The sequence below is a fragment of the Trichosurus vulpecula genome, chromosome 9 (assembly GCF_011100635.1).
Source record: "Trichosurus vulpecula isolate mTriVul1 chromosome 9, mTriVul1.pri, whole genome shotgun sequence".
Classification (NCBI taxonomy): domain Eukaryota; kingdom Metazoa; phylum Chordata; class Mammalia; order Diprotodontia; family Phalangeridae; genus Trichosurus; species Trichosurus vulpecula.
This window is the reverse complement of record NC_050581.1, coordinates 199,271,716-199,293,065: the sequence shown is the minus strand read 5'-3', so window position 1 is coordinate 199,293,065 and position 21,350 is coordinate 199,271,716. Positions and strand designations below refer to the sequence as shown.

General features: G+C 45.7%; 1 protein-coding gene across 3 annotated transcripts in view; it reads right to left on the bottom strand.

Annotated features, from left to right (window-relative positions):
- The window catches only part of SUGCT (succinyl-CoA:glutarate-CoA transferase), a 643,092-nt gene that overhangs the window by 561,444 nt on the left and 60,298 nt on the right, over positions 1-21,350 (bottom strand). For 2 of the 3 annotated variants that reach the window (XM_036738675.1, XM_036738676.1), the window contains exon 7: positions 7,900-7,991. The exons of the other annotated variant lie outside the window; for it this stretch is intronic. In XM_036738675.1, coding sequence (XP_036594570.1) covers positions 7,900-7,991 — 92 coding nt within the window. The remainder of the gene's footprint in view (positions 1-7,899; positions 7,992-21,350) is intronic. 3 annotated transcript variants of the gene reach the window in all.

The following is a 21,350-nucleotide window of genomic DNA, read 5'->3' as shown; positions in this document are numbered from 1 at the left end:
AAGCTAAAAGGGATCTAGGACTTGTCTCATCATTTTACAGATGAGGAAACCAAGACCCCCAGTGGTGGTGTGATGTGCCCAAGCCCACATAGATAGGTCAGGGAAGAGCCAGAATTCAAACATGGGGCCCTGCCCATTAGACCATGCTTAGCTCTTAAGAGCTTTTCCTGCCCCTTGACTCTGCTAGGCCCTTCTGATCCTCTAATTTTGTAGAATGTAAGCTCCAGGAGACTGTTTTAGTTTTGCCTTTTTGCATCCCATGCATAGCAGTCCCTGGTATACAGCAGGTGCTTAATAAATGCTTGGACTCAAGGCTATCCTATTAGCAAGTAGGATTTCAATCATATGCCCAAATGAGCACCATTTATCCTCCCCTGGGATGGTTCTATGACCCTGTACTTGGGGATTCAGATCTAATCTGGCCCCAAGGAATGAAGTACAGCTTTATCTCATAGCACTGAAATGAGAAGGTTGTCTTTCAAAACTTTTGCACGGTCCTGGACTTGTGCTGTTAAAACATTTTTATCAATGGCTTGGAGAAAAGCATAGAAGTCACAGTCAGAAAATTTTCACAGAACAGATAAACATCCTGGATAACAATGCCCACATCCAAAAAGGTTTTCATGAGCTGAACGAGGAGAACAATTTCTACAATTACAGCATTGTAAAAACAAACAATCTTGAAAGACCTAAGACCTCTGACCAACCCAATGGCCGACGGTGATTCAGAGGAGCAACGCTCCCCACCTCCCAACGGAGAGCTGATGCACTCAACATCCAGAACGGGCCACCCGCTTCTGGACGTCGCCAGTGTAGCGACTCATTTTCCTTAAACCTGCACATTTGTTACAAAAGGGTTTTTCCCCCTTTCTCATTGTGACTGAAAGAAGGTGGGAAGGAGAGAAAATAAATGTATGTTAACTGAAAAAAGTAAATTTAATTAAAAATAAAATAAACTTGAATAGCAATCACTACAAAGGCCCACACTTGGCTTCCAAAAATTAACTTCACTCATCCAAGGTGGGGATGGTGCAGCTAATCCAGTTAAATGGAACTGGGGTACATGGGACCCACCCCCGACACTTGGCAGAATATCATCAGTCAGGGCTAGAGCCTCCATACCTCAAACCCCCTTACGGGACTGTAGGGCCCCAGGTGAGAGGTGAACTGTAACATCCCCATCCTTCAGGAAGTGGTGGCCAGAATGATGGGGAAGAGGAAGCCAAGGCTGACCCTTCCAGCTTTGCTGAAAGACCTAAGGTTCCTATGGACCATCATGGAACCATCCCTCAATAGGCCTGCAGTCAGGAAGGCCTGGGTTCAAATGTGGCCTCAGATACACACTAGCTGTGTGACCCTGGGCAAGCCATTTAACCTCGTTTGTCTCAGTTTACTCACCTGCAAAATTGGGGTCATAACAGTATGTACTTTACAGGGCTGTTGTGAGGATCAATGAGAAAGTATTTTTAAAGCTTTTAGCACAGTGCCTGGCACACAGTAGGCTTTATATAAATGCTTATCTCCCTCTCCCTTCCTCAAGCTTCAGCTGCCCACTTTCAGGGGGACCATGACAGGAGTAGGGTAATGAAACATTCACAGCCTGACTTGCCCAAGGTCCCCCCGAGCCTCCTGGGGAAGTCCCGAGCTCGGGTTTCACTAGTCACTTACTTCTCATGACTCGGCAACTTTCCTATGGTTCAGAAAGTAACTGTCTGGGTCCTTCTGGATCTGCCCCGTTCCCAGCACAGAATGGGAACAATCATCCAAGAATGTGTCAGGTCAATCTTCCCCTTGGGAAATTTTTTAAAGGCTAGTCTTATTACTAAGTTTCCTGAATAAAAACAGCAAAAGCAGAACCCCAGGACTGGAAACTTCTCCTGAGATCCTCTGGGCCAGTCCCTAGCCTTCAGGCAGGTTCAGCCCCAAGCCTCACAGGAGGGAGGCCTGTCTCCTCTCTCCTTGCAGTGTGCCAAGAACAGAGACTCCCCACTAGCTCTCAATAGTCCATTCCAAAGCTTTGCCCCTCCAATGGTCAAGGCGGCCTCTTTACAATCCAACCAAAATCTCTTCTCTGTAATTTAAGCTTATTTCCCCTTGTTCATTCTTCCTCAAACAAAAGGAAACTGCTCTACATTCTCCCTATAAAAATCCTTTTATACATTTAAAGATAGAAATCAAGTCATCTCTTAGCCTGCTCTGGCTAAACAAATCCAGGCCCTCAGCCTTTCGGCAGATCTAAGACTCTTCCTCATCTTTGTGCCCTGGATCCTTCCATGGTCATGTTTTCAAATGCACAAAATAAAGTCTGTACAGTTACAAAGGATTTCAATTATGCTGAAATACTGTTGTGAAAATACTAAAAAGTCCAAGTTAACAGAGCCCAGGCTAAGACCCTCAAGGACTTAAAGGGTCTTTTTTTCCAGGTGTCAAACAATTTCTGTCATTCTGCTCTGGACCTTCTCGAATCTCTCCTTTATGGAAATGTTGTGACCAAAACTGAACATAATGCTCTGTTGCTAATCCGAGTGCATGGTCCTTCAGGAGCCCAACCCTTCAGCCCAAGCCCTAGGCTAGCGTCCTGATTTGAGCTGCCATCCTCTGTGACATGTGCATGGCCAGGCAATGTCCCCACCCTCTAAAGGAAGTAGAGCCTGGCCAGCCTCCAGCCTCTAAAGGAGGTGAGCAATGAGCCTGGCCACCCTCCCAGCCTCTAAAGGAGGTAGAGTCTGGCCACCCCCCAGCCTCTAAAGGAGGTGGGCAATGAACCTGGCCGCCCCCTCAAGATGAAGATTTTTCTATTTAATTATCATCTATTTAGCTCTGTTGTGTGCCAGGCTATGGGCTGGGTCCTGAAATACAAAGAACCAGAGGGAAGCATGGTCCCCTCTCTCCAGGAGCTTACATTCTACTGAAGACACCATCCAAGCCCCATCAATTCTCTCTTATCCCCTCATCCAGCTGATGAGTCTGCCTCAGCTTGGTCTCCCATGTATTCCAGTCCTGGCAGACACAAAGCCAAACCTCAAGCCCTTGAAAAAACTGGGGGGTTGCAGAGGAGTGTTGGTAAAAATCTGGGCTAAGTCACAATACTCTCTCCTCCCCCTCCCAGGTCTGAAAGAGGCTGGTCTGCTGGGTCACTCATCCAGAATGAAGCAGGGGCCCCATCAATTACCTTGACCAGCATTTTGACTAGCTTTGCTAAGTGAGATCTAGGTCCCCCAAATCCCCAGAGGCCATGAAAGCTGGGGCCTGCAGAATGTAAGGGTTGAAAAGTCTAAGCAAGGGTCAGGAACAGTGGGTCACTGGGTAAGATGGGGAAGTAGAGGCGAGTCAGGCAGCTGTCAAGTAGGGTCTGCATGATGAACAGGGGAAAGAGAGTCTAGCAAAGCCCTCACTCACAAGAACTTGTTGAGGTGGGCCTTCAAGGACCCTCTTCCTTAGAGTATCAACAGAATCACAACATCTTAGGGCTGGACAAGACCGCAGTGCCAGGCTAATCCCAAACACGTCTGAGCAGGCGTCCCTGCTTCACATTCCCAGGAAGTGGTCCTCTGTCTCCACTTAAGCATCTGGGGTGAAGGGAGCCCCAACATCTCCCACAGAAGCCAGGGTCACTTTGGGGCAGTTCTAATGGTTAGAAAGCATTGCCTTCGTGTGCCATGGAAATCTGCCTCTCTGCCTCATGCAGCCTCTGGGGCCAATTGATTGATCAAAGCACAGCAAACCTGACCCATGTGATTATCAATAACTTCTACAGGAGGGTCCTTTGCATATTAAAAAGAAATAAAATCAATTGTGGAATGGCTAAACAAATTGTGATATATAAATGTAATGGCATACTATTGTGCTATGAGAAATGAGGAGCAGACGGACTTCATTATAACCTGGAAAGACTTATATGACATGATGCTGAGTGAGGGGAGCAGAACCAGAAGATCATTGTACATGATTACAGAAACAAAGTATCCATAAGGACCAACTTGGATACACCTGACTCCTCTCGTGAATGCAAGGTTCAAAGAAACCTCCAAAAGACTCACGATGGAAAAAGCTACGCACGTCCAGAGTCTGGAGTCTGAATGCAGATGTAGGCAAACTATTTGCTCTTTTTTTCCTTCTGTTTTGGTTTCGTTTCTCCTTTCTCATGATTCATTCCATTGGTTATAATTCTTCTTTACAACTGGACTATTATGTAAATAAGTTCATTGTGAAGGCATATGTAGAACCTACATTGGATTATATGCCATCTTGGGGTGGGGAAGTGGGGAGGAGAGGGAGGGAGAGAAAATTTGGAACCCAAAAACTTGTAGAACTGAATGTTGTAAACTAAAAATAAATGATAAATTTATTTTTTAAAAAAAAGAAAGATCTATAGATCTATCTAGCTAGAGCTATATATCCATGTAGTTACATACGTATACACACATACATGTCTCCTAACTCCATCTTTTCTTCTGCAGTCCTTTCAAAGATTTCCGCCTGGTTTTAGGCCTTTCTTCCACTGCACTGCACTCCCTCTTCTGAACACACTCCAGATTATCAATGTCAACCAGTGAGTCAAAAGTTATTTATTCCTTGTTGCAGAGAAGGTGCCAATATGCATTGGTGGAGGGCATTTCCTCACTTGGGAGTCGCCTATACCAATGAAGTCCAAAGCTGGCCCTTCTTCCCACGTGCCAGGCTCTGGGGGAACAAGGACAAAATCAAGCCGTTTCTGTTCCCCTGGGGCTTCCATCCTCTCAGTATAGACACTAGGTCTGACAACCAGCACACAGAAAATAAACTCAAGATGAATTTTGGGGAGGAGCAAGGCTAGTGCTGGGGCATCCGGGTAGGCTTCCTGTAGGAGGTGGCCATTGAGATGAATTTTGGAGGAGAACAGGAATTCTAAAGGTGGGGGTGGGAACATTGCAGTCCACATGTGGCAGCATAGTCTGTACAAAGGCCAAGAGACAGAAATAGATTGTGGCATGGTGACAGAGGCCAGCTGGCCAAGACTGTTGGCTGCAAGGAATGATGGGCAGAAAGGTTGGTGAATCTGGTCGGAGACAGGCTGTGAGGGGCTCTAAGAGCCAAACAAATGGGTTCATATTTGACCTGGGAAATACTAGGCAGCTGCCGGCACCACTTTAGTGCCCATGACCGTTCCCCAGTCAGACACAATGAGAACTAACAGTGATGCCAATGTTCTCTGACCAGGACAGGGTACCATCGATGGCCCGCCATCACCCTACCCGCCATCAGCTTTTTGGGGCGCTGGTTCCCATCACTGAGTCTGAGGTCCATTAAAACCCCAGCCTGCCTGGCCAAAGGCACAACGGCATTCACCCAGGCTACAAGCATTTACTGTTCACTGCAGAGACCCAGGGCTGCCATGGGGAACAGGCAAGTAAGCTAAGAGGGCACCGCTGGGTGGATGGCCACAGCTCTGAGCGTGGCCACAGGTGGAGGCCTCCCGCCTAAAGATTCCACCCCCGGGCTGGTTTAATTCAGTTCCAACAGGTCTAGAGAAGCCTGAGGAAAACCAGAACAGCCTGACGTGTCAAAATTCCAAGGCAAATGTGAGTTTGGGCTTTGGAAAAAAGACAGCATAGATGGCCCCTTTCTCTCCCTCACCTCCACCTGTCTCCTTCCTGGCTGAGCCTGGGCTGGCAGCTTAAGGGCACAAGAGGGTATCCAAAATGCCTTGTGTTTCTAGAGGATCTCTACTTCACGCTTCAATGGGAGGGAAGCAAGGGAGGAGCTATTCCACGGGAGTTGGGGGAGGGGCAGAGCAAGATGGCCTGTCCCAATGGGAGTAGCACCACTAAAAATCACCTGGGGGGTGGGCAAGGAATAAGTATTTATTGTGTGCCAGACACTGTGCTAAGTACCGAATAAATCATTTTACAGTTCAGGAAACTGAGGCAAATAGAGATCAAGTGATTTGCCCAAGGTCACACAGCTAGTAAATGTCTAAGACTGGATTTGACTTCCTCACTCCAGGCCCAGTGTTCTATCCTCTGGGATACCTAGCTGCTCTCGACCCCAGGTTTTCACGCTAGATGCTCTGAGAAAGGCTCTCCCCTGTGGTAAACAAACCTGAGGGCTCCCTTTGCTGCTGGTGGGCAGGGCAGGCCAGGACAGGGGGCTTCTGCTTGCCATCCTTCCTTATCCTGTGGCCAGGTCCACTTGCCATCTTTGACCTGCCTAGCTTCCGTCCCCTGCCTCTGGTATCTTCTGGTGTCCCGATCCCTTCTCCTGCCCCTCCACTTTCCTACCTCTCTTCATGGGTTGTCTCCCCCTTTAGGGTGTGAGCTCCTTGAGGGTAGGGGCTGTCTTCTTTGCTTATCTTTGTATCCCAAGATCGTAGGACAAAGTCTGATACGAAGTAAGTTTTTAGTGAACATTTTATCTGTCGATGTAATCAACAAGGATATAGCAAAGGGCTGTGTTAACTGTCTCATGGAAAACATGATGCCATAAAAAGATCCATGGGTTTAGGGTCAGAAGGCCTGGGTTCAAATCCCACCTTTGTTCCTTCTCCAGTTAAGTCTGTGCCATATGGGGATTCTCAGCATCCAGAAAGTGAAGAGGCTGGAAAGCTGGGAGACCTGAAGGTCCATTCCAGCTCTCAGTCAATGACGCTATGACCAAGGGCATTTCCCTGATCTGCCTTCTAGTAACCCTGGTCAAAAAGAAAAGCGGGGAGGAGAATAAGCTTGGTCTGTAATGACCCATTCTCGATCAGCCCAGGTGACTCTGGGTAATCCTGACTTCCTCCTCTAAGTGTTCATTAAAGCACTCTCTGAGTGAAGTTGCTAGTCTTCAAGAACAACAAAAAGGGACCCCCATCTCACACTCATATCCAGAAATATCTAGCATAGAACCATGCACTGGGGCCAATCAGAAAGAGCCCTCGAGACAGGAATGACCTGGGTTCAAATCCTACCTCTGACATTTTCTAACTCTACGGATGGCAAGTCACAGATTCAGAATCCCAGAGTTGGAAGGAATTGGCTGAGGCCATCTAATCCTATCCATACTTAAATAAGGAATGCTTGTTTCAATAGACATAAAACTTGCTTGAGTATCTCCCACAAGGGGGAGCTCACTACCTCCCAAGGCAGCCCATTTGACTTTTGGACAGCTGTCAGTCAACAAGCATTTATTAAGTGCCTACTGTGTGCCAGGCGCTGTGCTAAGTTCTGGGGATACAAAGAAAGGCAAAACTATGTCCCTGCCCTCACAGTGCTCATAGTTTAACAAGGGATACAAAATGCAAACAATTAGGCAGAAACAAAATATATACAGTGTCAAGTAGAACTCATCACCAGAGGGCAGGCATTAGTGGGGTAAAGGGGACCAGGAAAGGCTTCCTGAAGAAGGGGAATTTGAGCTGGAATCTAAAAGGTGGAGGTGAGGAGGGGGAGAGCCAACAAAAGGCCCAGACGTGGAGCTGGGTAAGGTAGCTGGATTGTGGAGCACGTTGACAGCAGTAGGGCAGGCCCACATCAGGTTTCTATGTGATCCTGGGGGTACTAGTGAGCTACTGGAGTTTCTTTTATTAATTTATTTTTTAGTTTTAGTTTACAACACTCAATTCTACCAGTTTTTGAGTTCCAAATTTTCTCCCCCTCCCTCTCCTCCCCAAAATATTTACAGCCACTGGAGTTTCTTGATGGGATGGGGTGGGGAGGTGACAAGGCCAGACCTGTGCTCTAGGAAGATCCCTTTGGGCCAGCTCTCATTAGGACATTGGTCCTGCTATAAAGCCTTGACCTCACTGCACCTTCCGCCAAAACTTTGGGTTCTGACCTCTAGGGACAACAATGAACAAGCCTAGCCTCTCCTTAGCGTTTTTCAAGTACCTGCTAAGAAATGATTGTGTTTCACTGTGTAATCATCAGAAATATTTACCTCTGGCCCTGTGATGTGCATGAGACCAGAAAGGGCAGATGCGACTGCATCGTAACCAGCTCTGTGACTCATTGGACCTGTCTGACCATAACCTGAAACAGGAAGAGAGATGTGTTAGGACTCCAGGCTTCCAGGACTAGTTTCTGTGCCCCACCAAGGTGGTAATGACATGTAACCACAGGAATCTAAGAATCTCAACACATACAGGGGGTATTGGAACCCCACTGTTCCTAGGGTCACAGGTCATAGACCTTGGGCTAGACCATGTGATCCAACCTCTATTTTACAAGTGAGAAAACTGAGGCCCAAAGAGATGTCTCACTTTCCCAAGTTCACAACCAGGTAGTGAGTGGCAGGGTTGGGGCATGAACCTAACGCTCCAGGGCCCACTCAGCTGCATTGTACTGGGACATAAAAATGCTTCCCCTAAAACCATTATGCTTGCAAAACTGGATATTCGTATAGATTGTCTCTGAGGCCACAAGTGAAATAAAAGAAGGCTATCACTGGAGAACCAAGCCAGGAGGAATTAGGAAACTGCCAAGATTGGGAGGGGAGGGGAGAACCACACCCCTCCTTAGATTAGGCTAATTAATGTGGAGAGCTACTTTACTCCTCTGGAAGTTCCCCTCTAAGAGGCAAATTCCCCTGAGCAAGAGAAGAGGCAACTCAAGATAAATGAGGTCCATTCTGATTCTTTCTGGATTGGATTTGCCCAGCTACTTCCCTTGGGCTCCCTCCCCAACTCTGTGACTTCCCAGAACAAAACCCTGGTCACTATTCCTCCGTGCATTGGCTTCTCCCATTAGAGATTATGCTCTTTGAGGGCAAGAATACCTGGCTTTTTGTATTATTATCAATGGTACTTAGCACAGTGCCTGACCCAAAGTCAGCCTTTAGTCAATGATTTTTTTCACTCATCATTCATTTGTTAATTCATTCATTCTTACTGGATTATATTTTAATACTTTCTCAGTGTGCAAACAAACATAAGTTATTTTGTTTTGGTTTCTTTCCCTACAGACCTGGGATTTAATTGGTATAGGTTAAATGGTTTGGCCAAGGTCCCACAGTCATAACATGCCAAAGGTAGAATTTGAATCCAAGTCTTCTGGACTCAGAAACCAGCTCTCTATCCACTATCCCATGCTTCCCTATATATCCGTACACATCCAGTCACACACACATGCGCGCGCGCACACACACACTCATTCATGTATATAGATATAGATACAGATATAGATATACATACATACATACATAGAACTCCTTCAGAAATAATATTTACCCACAATTAACAATAGCTGGAGAGGTTTTCCAATTTTCCAATGAAATTCACAACAGGGGATCTCAACCTCGTGTCATGGTCAGACCCCTTCCCAGAATTGTTTGTAAATGCATAAAGTCCTTAGGATGACAAAGGAAGCCAATCACATTGAAATACAGTCATATGTATGTATGTTTATGTATATATATATGTATATTTAAGACCCCAGAATTATATCAATTTTCAAAAATAAATACAATTAAGGAAAATCTTGAAATGACTCATTTAGAAGCAAGCTCTTATTCAAAGACAACTTGATCCCCCTTGGTGAGTTTGCTGACAGATTTCCACATAAAAACTGAGAAAGGCAGCAACAAAAAAAAAATAACAAACCATTCCTTTAGAAAAGCTCAGAAGACTGTAGAAGAGGTGATGGTAAGAGCAGAGGAGAAGGAAAGACAGCATATGTCTAAGGTCTTTCACAGTGAGATACAGAGAAGTCTCTGCCAAATGGGGCAGAGAAGGTCTGGTTTCATGGAGTAGGGTGGCCAACTGGGAGCTTCGAAGGATATCTCTCTATGCTCCAGGCTCTCTCTTCTACCACACAGAGACTCCAGGCAGCCACCAGCCTGTGAAGTCCACCAGAGAGCTGAGAGAAGGTGCCATCATCAGGCCGGGGTCCCTTCTGGCAAGGCTTCCATCAGATGCCTCTCTAGGACAGGTGGTCTCCAAGAAGAGTTAAGTCTTCAGAAACCCCAAATTGGAAAGATCAGGGGCAATCTTCTCAAGTTTCTGGCCAAGAGCTCAGATGCCTCCCCTGGGAAAAGTCAATGTCTTTCTCTAACTAGAATGTCTTCTGAAGGAATTCTCCCCTTAAAGAGTCATCGCTGAAAAGAGCTCTTTAAATCAGCAAGAGGTGCAAGAAGGGGGCTGCCAAAAACAGCCAGGCTTGGCCCCAGTTTGGGGCAGGGAGAGGGGCCCACAAAGATCCTGATTCCTATAGATCATAGCTCTTCTGGAGCTTATCTTGTTTTTAAACAGCAATAGGGCTCCAGAATGTTAAGAATGACTGGGGGAAATTAATTCATATGGAGACTCTTTAAAACTATGGGAAGAGTTTTCCTTAGCTTTGGGTTTGTGTTGTAATGATAAGAGGCAGTGTAGTGTAATGAGGAGAGTTCTCAACTTGTTTTCAGAAGAGTCCTGGGTTACAATCCTGCCTCTAACAGGTGCAAGCTCAGTGACCTAGGTAAGTCGCCACAATACCCCCACGAATGACCCAATTGGCTTCCCCACCTGCTGTAGCCTGCTGACTCGTGCTTTAGTCTCAGAGGGTGGGGGACCCGAAGACCTTCTCAACCATCATGGCCTCTCAAGTGAGAGAGAGGCTAAGCACCCACGAAGGAGGTCAGCTCAGAAGAGCTTTGTCAGGAACAAGGGATGGACCTATGTCTGCCCTCATGGTCAGGGCCTTCAACAAGGAGAAAGGGAAGCTTTGGTGCTCCTGGGGTCAAAGGGTTAGCAAGCAGAAAATGGACAGCTATGTCCTACTGGGCTCTGGAGAGCCTTGCCTTGTTTACGGTAGTCAGAGACGCTGGTGGGGGCCCAAGAAGGACAATCTGCCACAACCACTTAGTTCCCATTGGAGATTCAGTTGAACTCTCTGATTTACAAGCAAATAGAAAGGATGGATAAACTGCTCAGATTACTGCGTACGAGTGATCAGTCCCTCCTTGTGCAGTCTGAAGCATCTCAGAAACAGCCTTGTCCTTTCCCAGAAGGAGAGTGGACTAAACCCAGAGGCAACACCTTTCCTGCCTAAACTTCAACCACAGAGACTTCTGGAGTAAAGAAACACCCCCAAGGAGCCAATCTGCACCCCCCCCCCAAGTTCAGGTTTAGGAATACACAACTAGGGTTCTGATGAGGACACCATCATTTAGTTTAGGGACAACTGTGGGCAGACTAATCACCAGCACACAAGAGGGGTAGGTCTATTCTATCTGTGACCAGATTAGACTTACTTATGACACCATAAAGGAAACTGGAGATGTAGCCAGATGATAATACCTGTTGCTCACTGATGCACACATTAATTACTCCATGCTCTGAATACGTTCCTGTTTTATTTGTTGTTCATGTTAATCAGCTGTTATGACAGTGTGGATTATGGATAGTTTTTCCATTAGCTATGCACGGTTTTGTTATTTGTCTTCATGTATGCTGACATTTAGGCATGTTTATCAATCTGTAAGCCTACTAAGAGTTAGCTTGGCAAAGTGGCTAGGGCACCAAGCTTACATTAAAGAAGAAGTGGCTTCCAAACCTGCTTTACACTTGCCGGAAAGGAGTATACATACTTCTCAGCTATGTGTGGCACCTTTACAAAAGCTGATTTTGTATTAGGACATAAACAAATGCAGATTAGTAGAAATATTAAACTCACTCTTGATTAGCCACAATCCAATGACAATTATATTGATAAAGGACCATTGAAGAAAGGATTATAAATTAATTGGCAAAATGAGGGAGTCGGACTAGAGAGTCTTTAGGGTCCATTAAAGCTCTAAATTTATGGTCCTATGTTGCTGCTTTTGCTTTACTTATTTGCGTTTTGCTATTATGCTTATGTAGAACCCATTTGTGGCACTCCTTGGTTGGGTCCCCAAGGTTCTAGGATACATTGTTGCTCTGAGCTTCTACCACTGCATCTCATAAGTCTGGTGTGATTCCCATTAATAGTCAACTAGACACAATTAGATACTAGCAAAAATGTATTAAGAACAGTGGTTAAAACATTCCCTGCCCATAAACCTGGGGCACAATTCCCCACAAATGCCCACAGAGTCTATAGGAAAAGTGGGTCCAAACTTAGGTGACAAAGATGGTAAGATACACATTTAAGGAACGCATGTGACTAAGGCTACTCACTCCTCTGGCACTCCAGGGTCTCAAAATCCTTTCTCTGCTGGTGGAATCTTCACTGCATCTCAGCTCTTCATTACCAAGGCCAGCTTTCTCTCAAGCCCACAAGCAACTCTCTTCTTGCCAGGGGTCACATTTCTTAAAGATGTTTATGGCCTTGAATGATTGCCTTTCTCTGTCTGTGTCTGTGTCTTTTTGGAATATATGCCTGTGCTCCCTCAACTGGGCCTCAAACCCTCTTGACCTTGACTTCAAATGAGTGAATCACTCTGCCGCTAAATGCCAAGGCCAATGGAGAGTTGGAAGAGAAAATCCTCTCCTCCCCCTAAGAAGGGGACTGTTCATGCCTATAGTGTCTCCAATTGTTAAAATGCTGGCTGATTCTAGAATTTATCTTTTTCAACTTACCAGGAATATTGTTGATTTTCAGCCCACCCAAACAAGTTGCCCTTTCTGATTCAATGGGGAGATTCAAAGGGTGTGAACACCTTTTTACCGTACCAGCATCTCATCTCTGTGACCATATCTCATGACTACATCAGTTGAGCTGCGAAGGGAGAGATGGTGATGGGATTTGAGGGAGATTTTGTATATTTCACTACTGAAAGTAGGCAGCGCTAAATTTTGCAAGTGATTCTAAAATTTCTGGCTCCAGGCAAGAATGTAGAACTCTCTGTTGTCAGCTTCATAAGCATCAATCATTCAATATCTATTGATAGCCTAATATGTGCCAGGCACTGTGCTCAACACTAGGGGGTAAGGAGATCAGGATGCTAGACATGAAAGTCTGTAAGTTAGGGCAGAAATTCCCCAGAGTCTCCTCCTTGACTCCACTGAAGAATCTTGCCCTTTCCATGGGCTGAAAGAAGTGAAGATCTTAACTCATAAGGTTGCCCTTCCCACCTCCGGCCTGGAGAGAGTAGAAAAGTGCTCCTGAGGAGTGGAGGAGATATCTACGGCTCCAGGTCCCAGGGCATGGACATGAAGCATCACAACTGATGCTCAGACTCAAGCCCAGACTGATCAAAGCTGTTTGGCAGGAGAAGAGGACCAGCAATCTTTATTCTTCTTCCACCCCATTCCCCTGAACCTGATACTTCCCAAGGAGGCATTCACTCTTTTGTGTTTACAAGTTTACTTATTTTTCTTAAGCTACGAAATGGGACTAAAGTGTATACTACTGATTGCTTGAGTGTGTAGGGGGAGGGATATACTGGAGACGGTCCGGGAGGGCAGAGAGATTGGAAACTGCTGGACCTACCCAAGCAAGGTTTCTGGCTAGGGACTCAGAGTTAAAAGCTGGAGTTATTGATTCATCTTTATTAGCTTCCCAGAGCAGAAAGGAAGGAAACAAGCATTTATTAAGTGCCTACTATGTGCCAGGCATTGTGCTAAGCTCTTTGAAAATATGAGTTCATTTGATCCTCTCCCAATAACCCTATGAGATAAAGGTTATTATCACCCCATTTTACAGTTGAGGAAACTGAGGCAAGCAGAGGTGAGCCGACTTGCCTAAGGTAATAAGCTAATAAGTATATGAGGCCAGATTTGAACTCATGTCTTCCTGAATCCAGGCTCAGTGTTCTATCGACTTTGCCACCTAACTGCCTCTACAAGTCAGGAGCAGTACAGGAGGGTAATTGGACATACAAGTCAGGCAAGAGCCACCACTAAGCCTTAGTGTGGCTGGGTTTGAAAGGAAACTAATTCCATAGAGTGAGAAGCTGAGAAAGTGACTGGAGAGACAAGCGTGTCCCAAAGGAGAGTAACCCCTCTCAGCAACCACCACAGTTACACAGAGGAAGCAGCTCGAAGGCCAGTCTGACAGAAACAAATCAGGAGGGAAACAGGGAGTTATGTAGCCTAAGCCTGGAAAGGGAGGTGATTATACACTCATGCACACAAAAACATTGCAAGTTATCGCTGGGATTTCTATAAGCCTGGGGAAAACAACCTGCATAAAACAGACTGATAAAATGAAAATAAATCGCAAAGCCGGCCTTCAAGGATATCTTAGTAATAAGAGAGCCATCTGAAGGCAGCAGCAGCCCAAGTGAGCTTGACACCAAAAGTCCATTTCTTCTCCTGGGTACAACCCAGCCAACAACGTGACAGACCCCCCCATAAAGGCATTACAGAGATCAGGGGACGGCGATGTCTGGAGAGCCTGACCAACCAGCAGCAAACCCAAACTTAAATGACAGAGACATAAAATACATTCTATGGGTAAAAAGAAAACACAGGCCTGGCCAGACTCTCACACCAGCTAATTTCCTATAGCTAGATTCCCACACTGCAAATAGCAGCCCCACGTCAGCTGGGAAGATGACATTTTGGGGAAAGAACAGAAAAAAGCCTTGGTCCAGACCTTTCTACAAATAGGGCATAAAACATCAGTTCCAATTCAATCCAGATAAATGGAGATCCCAGAGGAGTGACAAAGAAACAAGAAACACCTTTAGCTTCACTCTCCTGCCAAGAAGAAATCCATCCATTGGATGGAGCCCATCTCATGTCTTTATTTAATAAAGATTAATGAAACAAATAATCCTATTCAACAAATGTGTATATTAAAGGCCTGCCCTATCCAAGGCTCTGTGCTAACTGCTAGGAGAACTTGGTCTAAAACCAAAACCAGTCCCTGCCTTTTATTGGCTCACATTCTCTTGGGAGGATGCAGAAGATATGTTGATAAATAAATGCAAAGTCAATTCTAAAGGGAACGAACAGCAAGGAGGGGAATCCTGGAGAAGATGACCCTGAGCTGGGCTATGAAAGAAATTAGGGCCCTTCTCAGAGGTGACCATGAGAAGAGAGAGCATCCCAGGCATGGGGAATGGCCCCTAAAAACATATAGAGATGGGAGATGAAATGGGAAGGGCAGAGAATAAGTATTTATTAAGTACCTACTATGTACCAGGCTAAGTGATTCACAAAAATTATCTCATGTGATCCTCAGAACAACTCTGGGGGATAGGGGCTATTGTCACCCCCATTTTATAGTTGATTTGTTTGTGTTTAAGTAAATACTTTGTTATAAAAATTAGTCAGTCAACAGTAATCAAGCATTTATTAAGCCCCTACTTTGCGTCAGACATTGTGTTAAGCACTCAGGAAACAAAGAAAGGTAAAAGACGGCCTGCTCTCCAGAAGCTCGCCGTCTAAGGAGGAATGCAAACATCGACGTGACATTCAGAGAGGACTATTGCTTGTTGGTGGACTAAATTGCAGATAATCTCAGGAGGAAGGTGCTAAGATTTAAGGAGGGCCGGCAAAGGCCTATTGCAGGAGATGGGACTTTAGCTAAGGCTGGAAGGAAGCCAGGGAATCTAGGAGGCAGATGAGGCGGCAAAGCGTTCCAGGTGTGGGGGAAAGCCAATAAAAAAGGCTGGAGGTACAAGAACAGCCAGGAGGCTAAGGTCACCGTATTGCAGAGCATGTACGGGTGAGCAAGGTGGAGGAAGACTGGAAAGGCTATGGAAGGCTTTCAAAGCCAGACAGAGGATTTTATCCTTGATCCTGGAGGCAGTAAGGAACCAGGCTGAATAGAGGTGGGGGAGGGGGGAGGGATACGGTCTGATCTGGGCTTTAGGAAGGTCACTTTGATAGCTGAGTAGAAGATGGATCAGGATGAGAAGATACTTGAGGTGGGCAGAACCCTCAGCGGGCTTTTGCAATAGTCCCGACATGAGGTGAGAAGGGCCTGCCCCAGAGTGGTGGCTATGTCAGAGGAAAGAAGGAGGAGTATTCAAGAGAGGTTGCAAAGGAGACATAGACAGGCCTTGGCAAAGAAGGGCTGGGGTGCGGATGAGGGGGATAGTGAGAGGTCCAGGATGACTCCTAGGCTGGGAGCCTCTGGGACTGAGAGCATGGCAATGCCCTACACAGCAACAGGAAAGGCAGGAAGAGGTTTCTATGGAAGTGGTCTGGGGCCAGTCATTGGGAAATGACTAGGAAGTGCTTTTTCTTAAGATTATCAATAAAACGTCTATATCAATACACACTTTTTTCAAAAAAAAAAAAAAGAAAAACCATATAATTGTTCCCCCGGTTTTAAGATCTATCCTCTGGTTCAAAAATATCTGACACAGATAAGAAATTCCACTTTACCAAAAAAAGTTTCTAAGTATCTAAATTTCCCATGACCCCTTGAGGTATCATTAAAACAAAATTCCTCATTTCTTGAACCACCTATTGAACCCATTCTTTAATTTAAAACCTAAGATAAATGCCTTGCCAGATCCTCCCTTGAATCACATCAGCCCTTGCTTGGCACATCTTCTTACAATGGAGACATCCATCAGGATCGGTTCAAACAACTGGGTGTTCTGCTCAGCCTGGGGAAGGCTGGGGGCTGAGGGGGGGGAGATGGCAGGCCTTGACAAGTATCTGACAGGCAGAAAAGGGATCCAGCTTATCCTGTTTGGGTCCCAGAAGGCAGAAGCAGGGAAGTGCAGAGACAAATTTAGGCAACTGGAGGTGTCAGCAAACCAGGTGAGGTAGTGGGCTCCCACATAGGAAGAGGCTTGAAGACTATGTCTCAGGTATGCTATAGAGGAGATTCTGTTCAGGCATGGATTGGCCTAGATGGCCACAGAGGTTCCTCCTAACTCTAAAATTCTGTGATTCCATAATTCTACAACATGTTATTACAGCTAGCTCTAGAAGAGTTTGGCCTAATCAGGACAAAGAGATAATAAGCTGGGCCCAGAACTGAACAGAAAAGGGAAAACAGGCTATGTTGCCTCAGGAAATTGGAAACCTGAATCACCCCAAGCTTCTCCTGGAAACGGAAGACCCATATTTGTAATCTATTATTCAAGGCATGCTATTGTATAGCTGTAAGACATGAAAGACAACAGTATCAGAAGAGAAAATTAGTATCCCAGCAGATAGTGGAGACACCCGTGGTGGCTGTGAATAGGCTACAGTATCTAACCAGGAAAGAAACCTGAAAAACAGACACTGCTAACAGAAGCAGAACCAGGATGAGGGCTGACAAGGGGACAGTCCAAGTGCTCCATCGATGTCCCCTCAAAATCAAGAGAAAGTGAGCAAGACTTCCAGCATGGTGGGCAGACTTGCAAAATTCTGGAAAGATGATAAGAGTCATCGGCATATCAGAATGGGCAAGTGTGGATAGCTCCTGGCCAGTATCACTGGAGGGAACATTGAAATTGATGAGAACAGATCAGTTGGATTTATCACTTTATGGCTCTTTCCCCTCTGCTAGATTTTGAGCTCAGCGAGGGCAGGGACCACACATTAGCTAAACCTTGCATCACCTCTTTCACCTAGCATTCAGTAGGTGCTTAATAATTATTTGTCAAAGAGGTTAGATGGTTTTAGAGTACCTTCCAACTTTAAATCTCTGATCTATGACTTTAGCTGTCCCCTGGGTCAAAGTAAATCTGAGCTTATCAATTTGTATCAAAGCCTTATGGTCCTTGAATGTCTTAGGGGTCATAACTAGATTTTAAAGCACCCACACCTGTACTGTACTGAGACCACATTTCTGGTGCTGTTTCATACTAATATATTCTCCTCCCTGGAAGAGCTTCCATCCTGGGACCCCTCTCTCTTGACTGGTGATGCCTCTTCCAGACAACAATTTCAGAAAAAGCTCTAGCCATGCTTCACTTCACTCCTCCATGGCCTGTAGAGCTGCCAGCCTCACCTCTCCTCCAGTTCTAGAATCATGACCCATGGGGAAATCAACGTTGGCATTGTTCCTGCATGGAGTGTATCAATATATTCCCATGGTGCCTGGCACATAACAGATGCTTAACAAATGTTCATTGAATTGCGCGTGTCCCCACTCACCATCCCTGTAACTTTCCTGACGAAAGTGTCCCTTCCTCCCTGGACACCAATCCCTAATGGATGTTGTTTCCATTAAAATGGAAATTCCTTGAGGGCAGGCCCTACCTTTGCTTTTATATCCAAATCCACAATGTACACACTGTATCTGTTTATGCAATCTGTATTTACACAATATTTGGCACACAGTAAGTACTTAGTAAATTCTTTTTCCTTCCTTCATTCTTCTATTTTCCTGTTACTGTTTGATCTAAATTGTCTGAGGCAGAATACACATGCTCCACCCATTGCACCATCCAGCTGCCTGGGAGATAAGGGCTAGAAGCTTCATTACCTGCATTTTACTGGTGATGAAACTGAGGCTGGGGGAGGGGGCACAGAGAGACCTGCTCAGGGTCACATCTCTAGTAAGTACCAGAGACAAGAAGAAAACCTAGGTTCAGCAAGAACTGGGTTCAAGTCTCACCTCAGGCAGTAACTATGTGACCCTGGGCATGTCCTTTACCTCTCAGCCTGTTTGCTCATCTGCAAACTGAGGGGTGAGGCTTGATGATCTGAGGTTCTTTCCAGTTTAAATCTATGATCCTATGAACCCAGGACTACTTTCCCTTCCCAACCTCAGAGCCTGCTTCTCTTCAAGGATTAGCTATTTCAAGTTAGCCACAATGGCAGAAAAAAGTCACCATTCAGAGTCCCAGCCAAGGAGGCCTTGGAGGTCCACTAATCCAGCCCCTTCACTTTGGAGTTGGGCCACTAGAGGCTCCTTGATTAAAACAAAACCAAATCCTGACCCAAGTCATCCAGCCAGCTCCGGGCCCAGACGGATTAGAACCTGCCAATATTCAGGGGATTCCATTAGCAAAGGGGACTTCCTTCTGGAATCTAATTACAATAGCCAAACTCCCCTCCTCAGCCAAGAGGACCCTACTTCCGGGAAATGGAAATTGGGAAAATTTTTCAGAAAAAAAAAGTAGGCCCTAAGTCCCAGACACTGAACTTGATCTGTTTCCCTTTTCTGTTTATTCAAGAACTTTGCAGCTAAGCCTGAGAAATTCCATTCATGTTCAGCCCATGAGATCCAGGAGTCACTGGGGCTTCTGAGCCTGGCCTGTTCCAGACAACAAACCTTCCCTAGCACTGATTTTGTCTGCTGCTTTATCAGGGTCTTCTGGAAATAGTGTTGTAAGAAATGGGAGGAGGAGTTTTGTTTCCACAGAACTAAAGGTGTATTTCCACCCCACCCCCCACCCCCCCAGCTTTAGCAGAAACCAGGCCTCAAGGTTGGTCAGGTGAGAGGTCAGAGGCTTGTACGCATGTGCATGCTTTTTGAGAAGGCAGTCTGGGGAATTAGAGAGGCCAAATCAGCTTGAACCAGTTCAAGCTTATCTAGGGTCTGGTCTTGGTCAAGAATCCAGACCTACTGATTTGCATAATTTGCATATGTTAAAGAGGGAAAGAAGGGGAAGTAAAAGAATATAGTTAAACTAAACTAAGACAAGGAAAATCTAACTAACTTCACTTTTGCTTCTGTATCCTTATTATCCTACCTGTATAAACTGTATAACCTAGGAAAACTATGTAAAAAATAAAGATTGTAAACTAACCATAACTCTAGCAGGAGTGGAGGGAATGGTTACCCCTGTTCCTGCAGCTGTATCAGTGTGAGTGTTCCAGTGAGCGCTGCACCTGCTCTCTCAAGAAGTGTAATAAAATGCCTTTCTCTGCCCACTCTGGTCTTGAGTTCTTTGGGTGAGAATGGGCAAATCACATGGATCTTCCTAAGGTCAAGTGAAGGGAAGCAATGGGCAGTAGAAGCTTGTCCTGGGCTTACTCCCGGATCTTGCCTTGGGGTGTCCTGTGATCCCCACTGTGATGATTCCTACCACTCCGGAGGGAACCCTGTGGTCTGCACAGCCTTGGGACTTCTGGCCCTGTCTCAGGAGCCATGTGATCTTACTGCTGTCCTAAGGGGCCATCACTTGGGTCTGACCCCTAGGAGGTCCTGTGATCCCCACAGATTAAGGGGGGGCTACCACTTGGTCTTCCTCTGGGAGTCCTGTGGTCTTTACAGCCTTCTCTAGGGATTATCACAGGGTTCTTCCTCAGGATTTTGGCCCTGCCTAGGAAGTCCAGTGATCCCCAATACCACGTTCGGTTATGGGCTCCTCTGATCAAGCCGGTCTTGGCAAGCTGCATGTGGGGCTGGAGCCAGGGCCCCAGGGCCCCTCTCTGGATGCAGCCATCATGCTCTGGGATTATCAGAAACATGCCAAGAGAAATATTTGGAAAACTAACTTCTGCGCAACTTCAACATTAACCTTTCAGGGCTCCCAGACAAATAGGCATTTATTAAATACCTACTGTGCACTAGGAACAGGATACAAAGAGAAAATAAAATGCTCAGTCCTGAAAACCTCATATAGTTTAGCTAACAACAAACGTAGAAATCTGAATAGCAACAGTCACTGTTAATATTAATTATTACAACACGGTGTCAGTGATGCTAATCTCGTTATCATCCATAACAACTATCCATTATCATAGACGATGACAATAGCATTATTAATATTAATAGAGAGGGTGTGGGGCTTAGGTCAATTAGTTGATCGACAAACATTAAGAGTTCTTAACAGAACTTAGCTTCTACTAGGTGCTATGCTAAGTGTTAGGGATAGAAGACAGGCAAAAGCATCGTAACCACCCTCAAGGAACTCACATTTGAAGGCAAACTACTAGCTGTATAGAAGTTAAATATTTACAAAGTACACTTTTGTTGCTGTTCAGTCATTTTGAGTTGTGTCCAACTCTTCGTGACCCTATTTGGAGCTGTCTGGGAAAGATACTGAAGCGATTTGCCATTTACTTCTCTGGCTCATTTTACAGATGAGGAAACCAAGGCAAACAGAATGAAGTGACTTGGCCAGGGTCACATGGTTCAGAAGTGTCTGAGGCCAGATTTGAACTCAAGAAGATAGGTCTTCCTGACTCCAGGCTTCATGCTATATCTACTGTGCCACCTAGCTGCCCTGATGAAGTAATCGATAATTAAAGCTGAAGAAGCTGATGAGCTCACCAAATGAGATTGGAGAAAGGGGGGAGAGAAGAGGGCCCAGGACACGCTGGTGGCCGTCCATGGATAGTAGGCATGATATGGATGAAGACGGCAAAGACTGAGAAGGAACCGTCAAACAGGAAGGAGGAAAGAACATTGCCACGATGGATGGAATACTAGGGCTAGCCCTCCATCCATTTGGCCTCAGACACTTACTAGATGTGTGACCCTGGGCAAGTCACTTCACCCTGTCTGCCTTGGTTTCCTCATCTGTAAAATGAGCTGGAGAAGGAAATGGCAAACCACTCTAGTATCTCTGCCAAGAAAATCCCAGATAGGGTCATGGAGAGTCAGACATGACCGAAAACAACTGAACAGATATTTAAA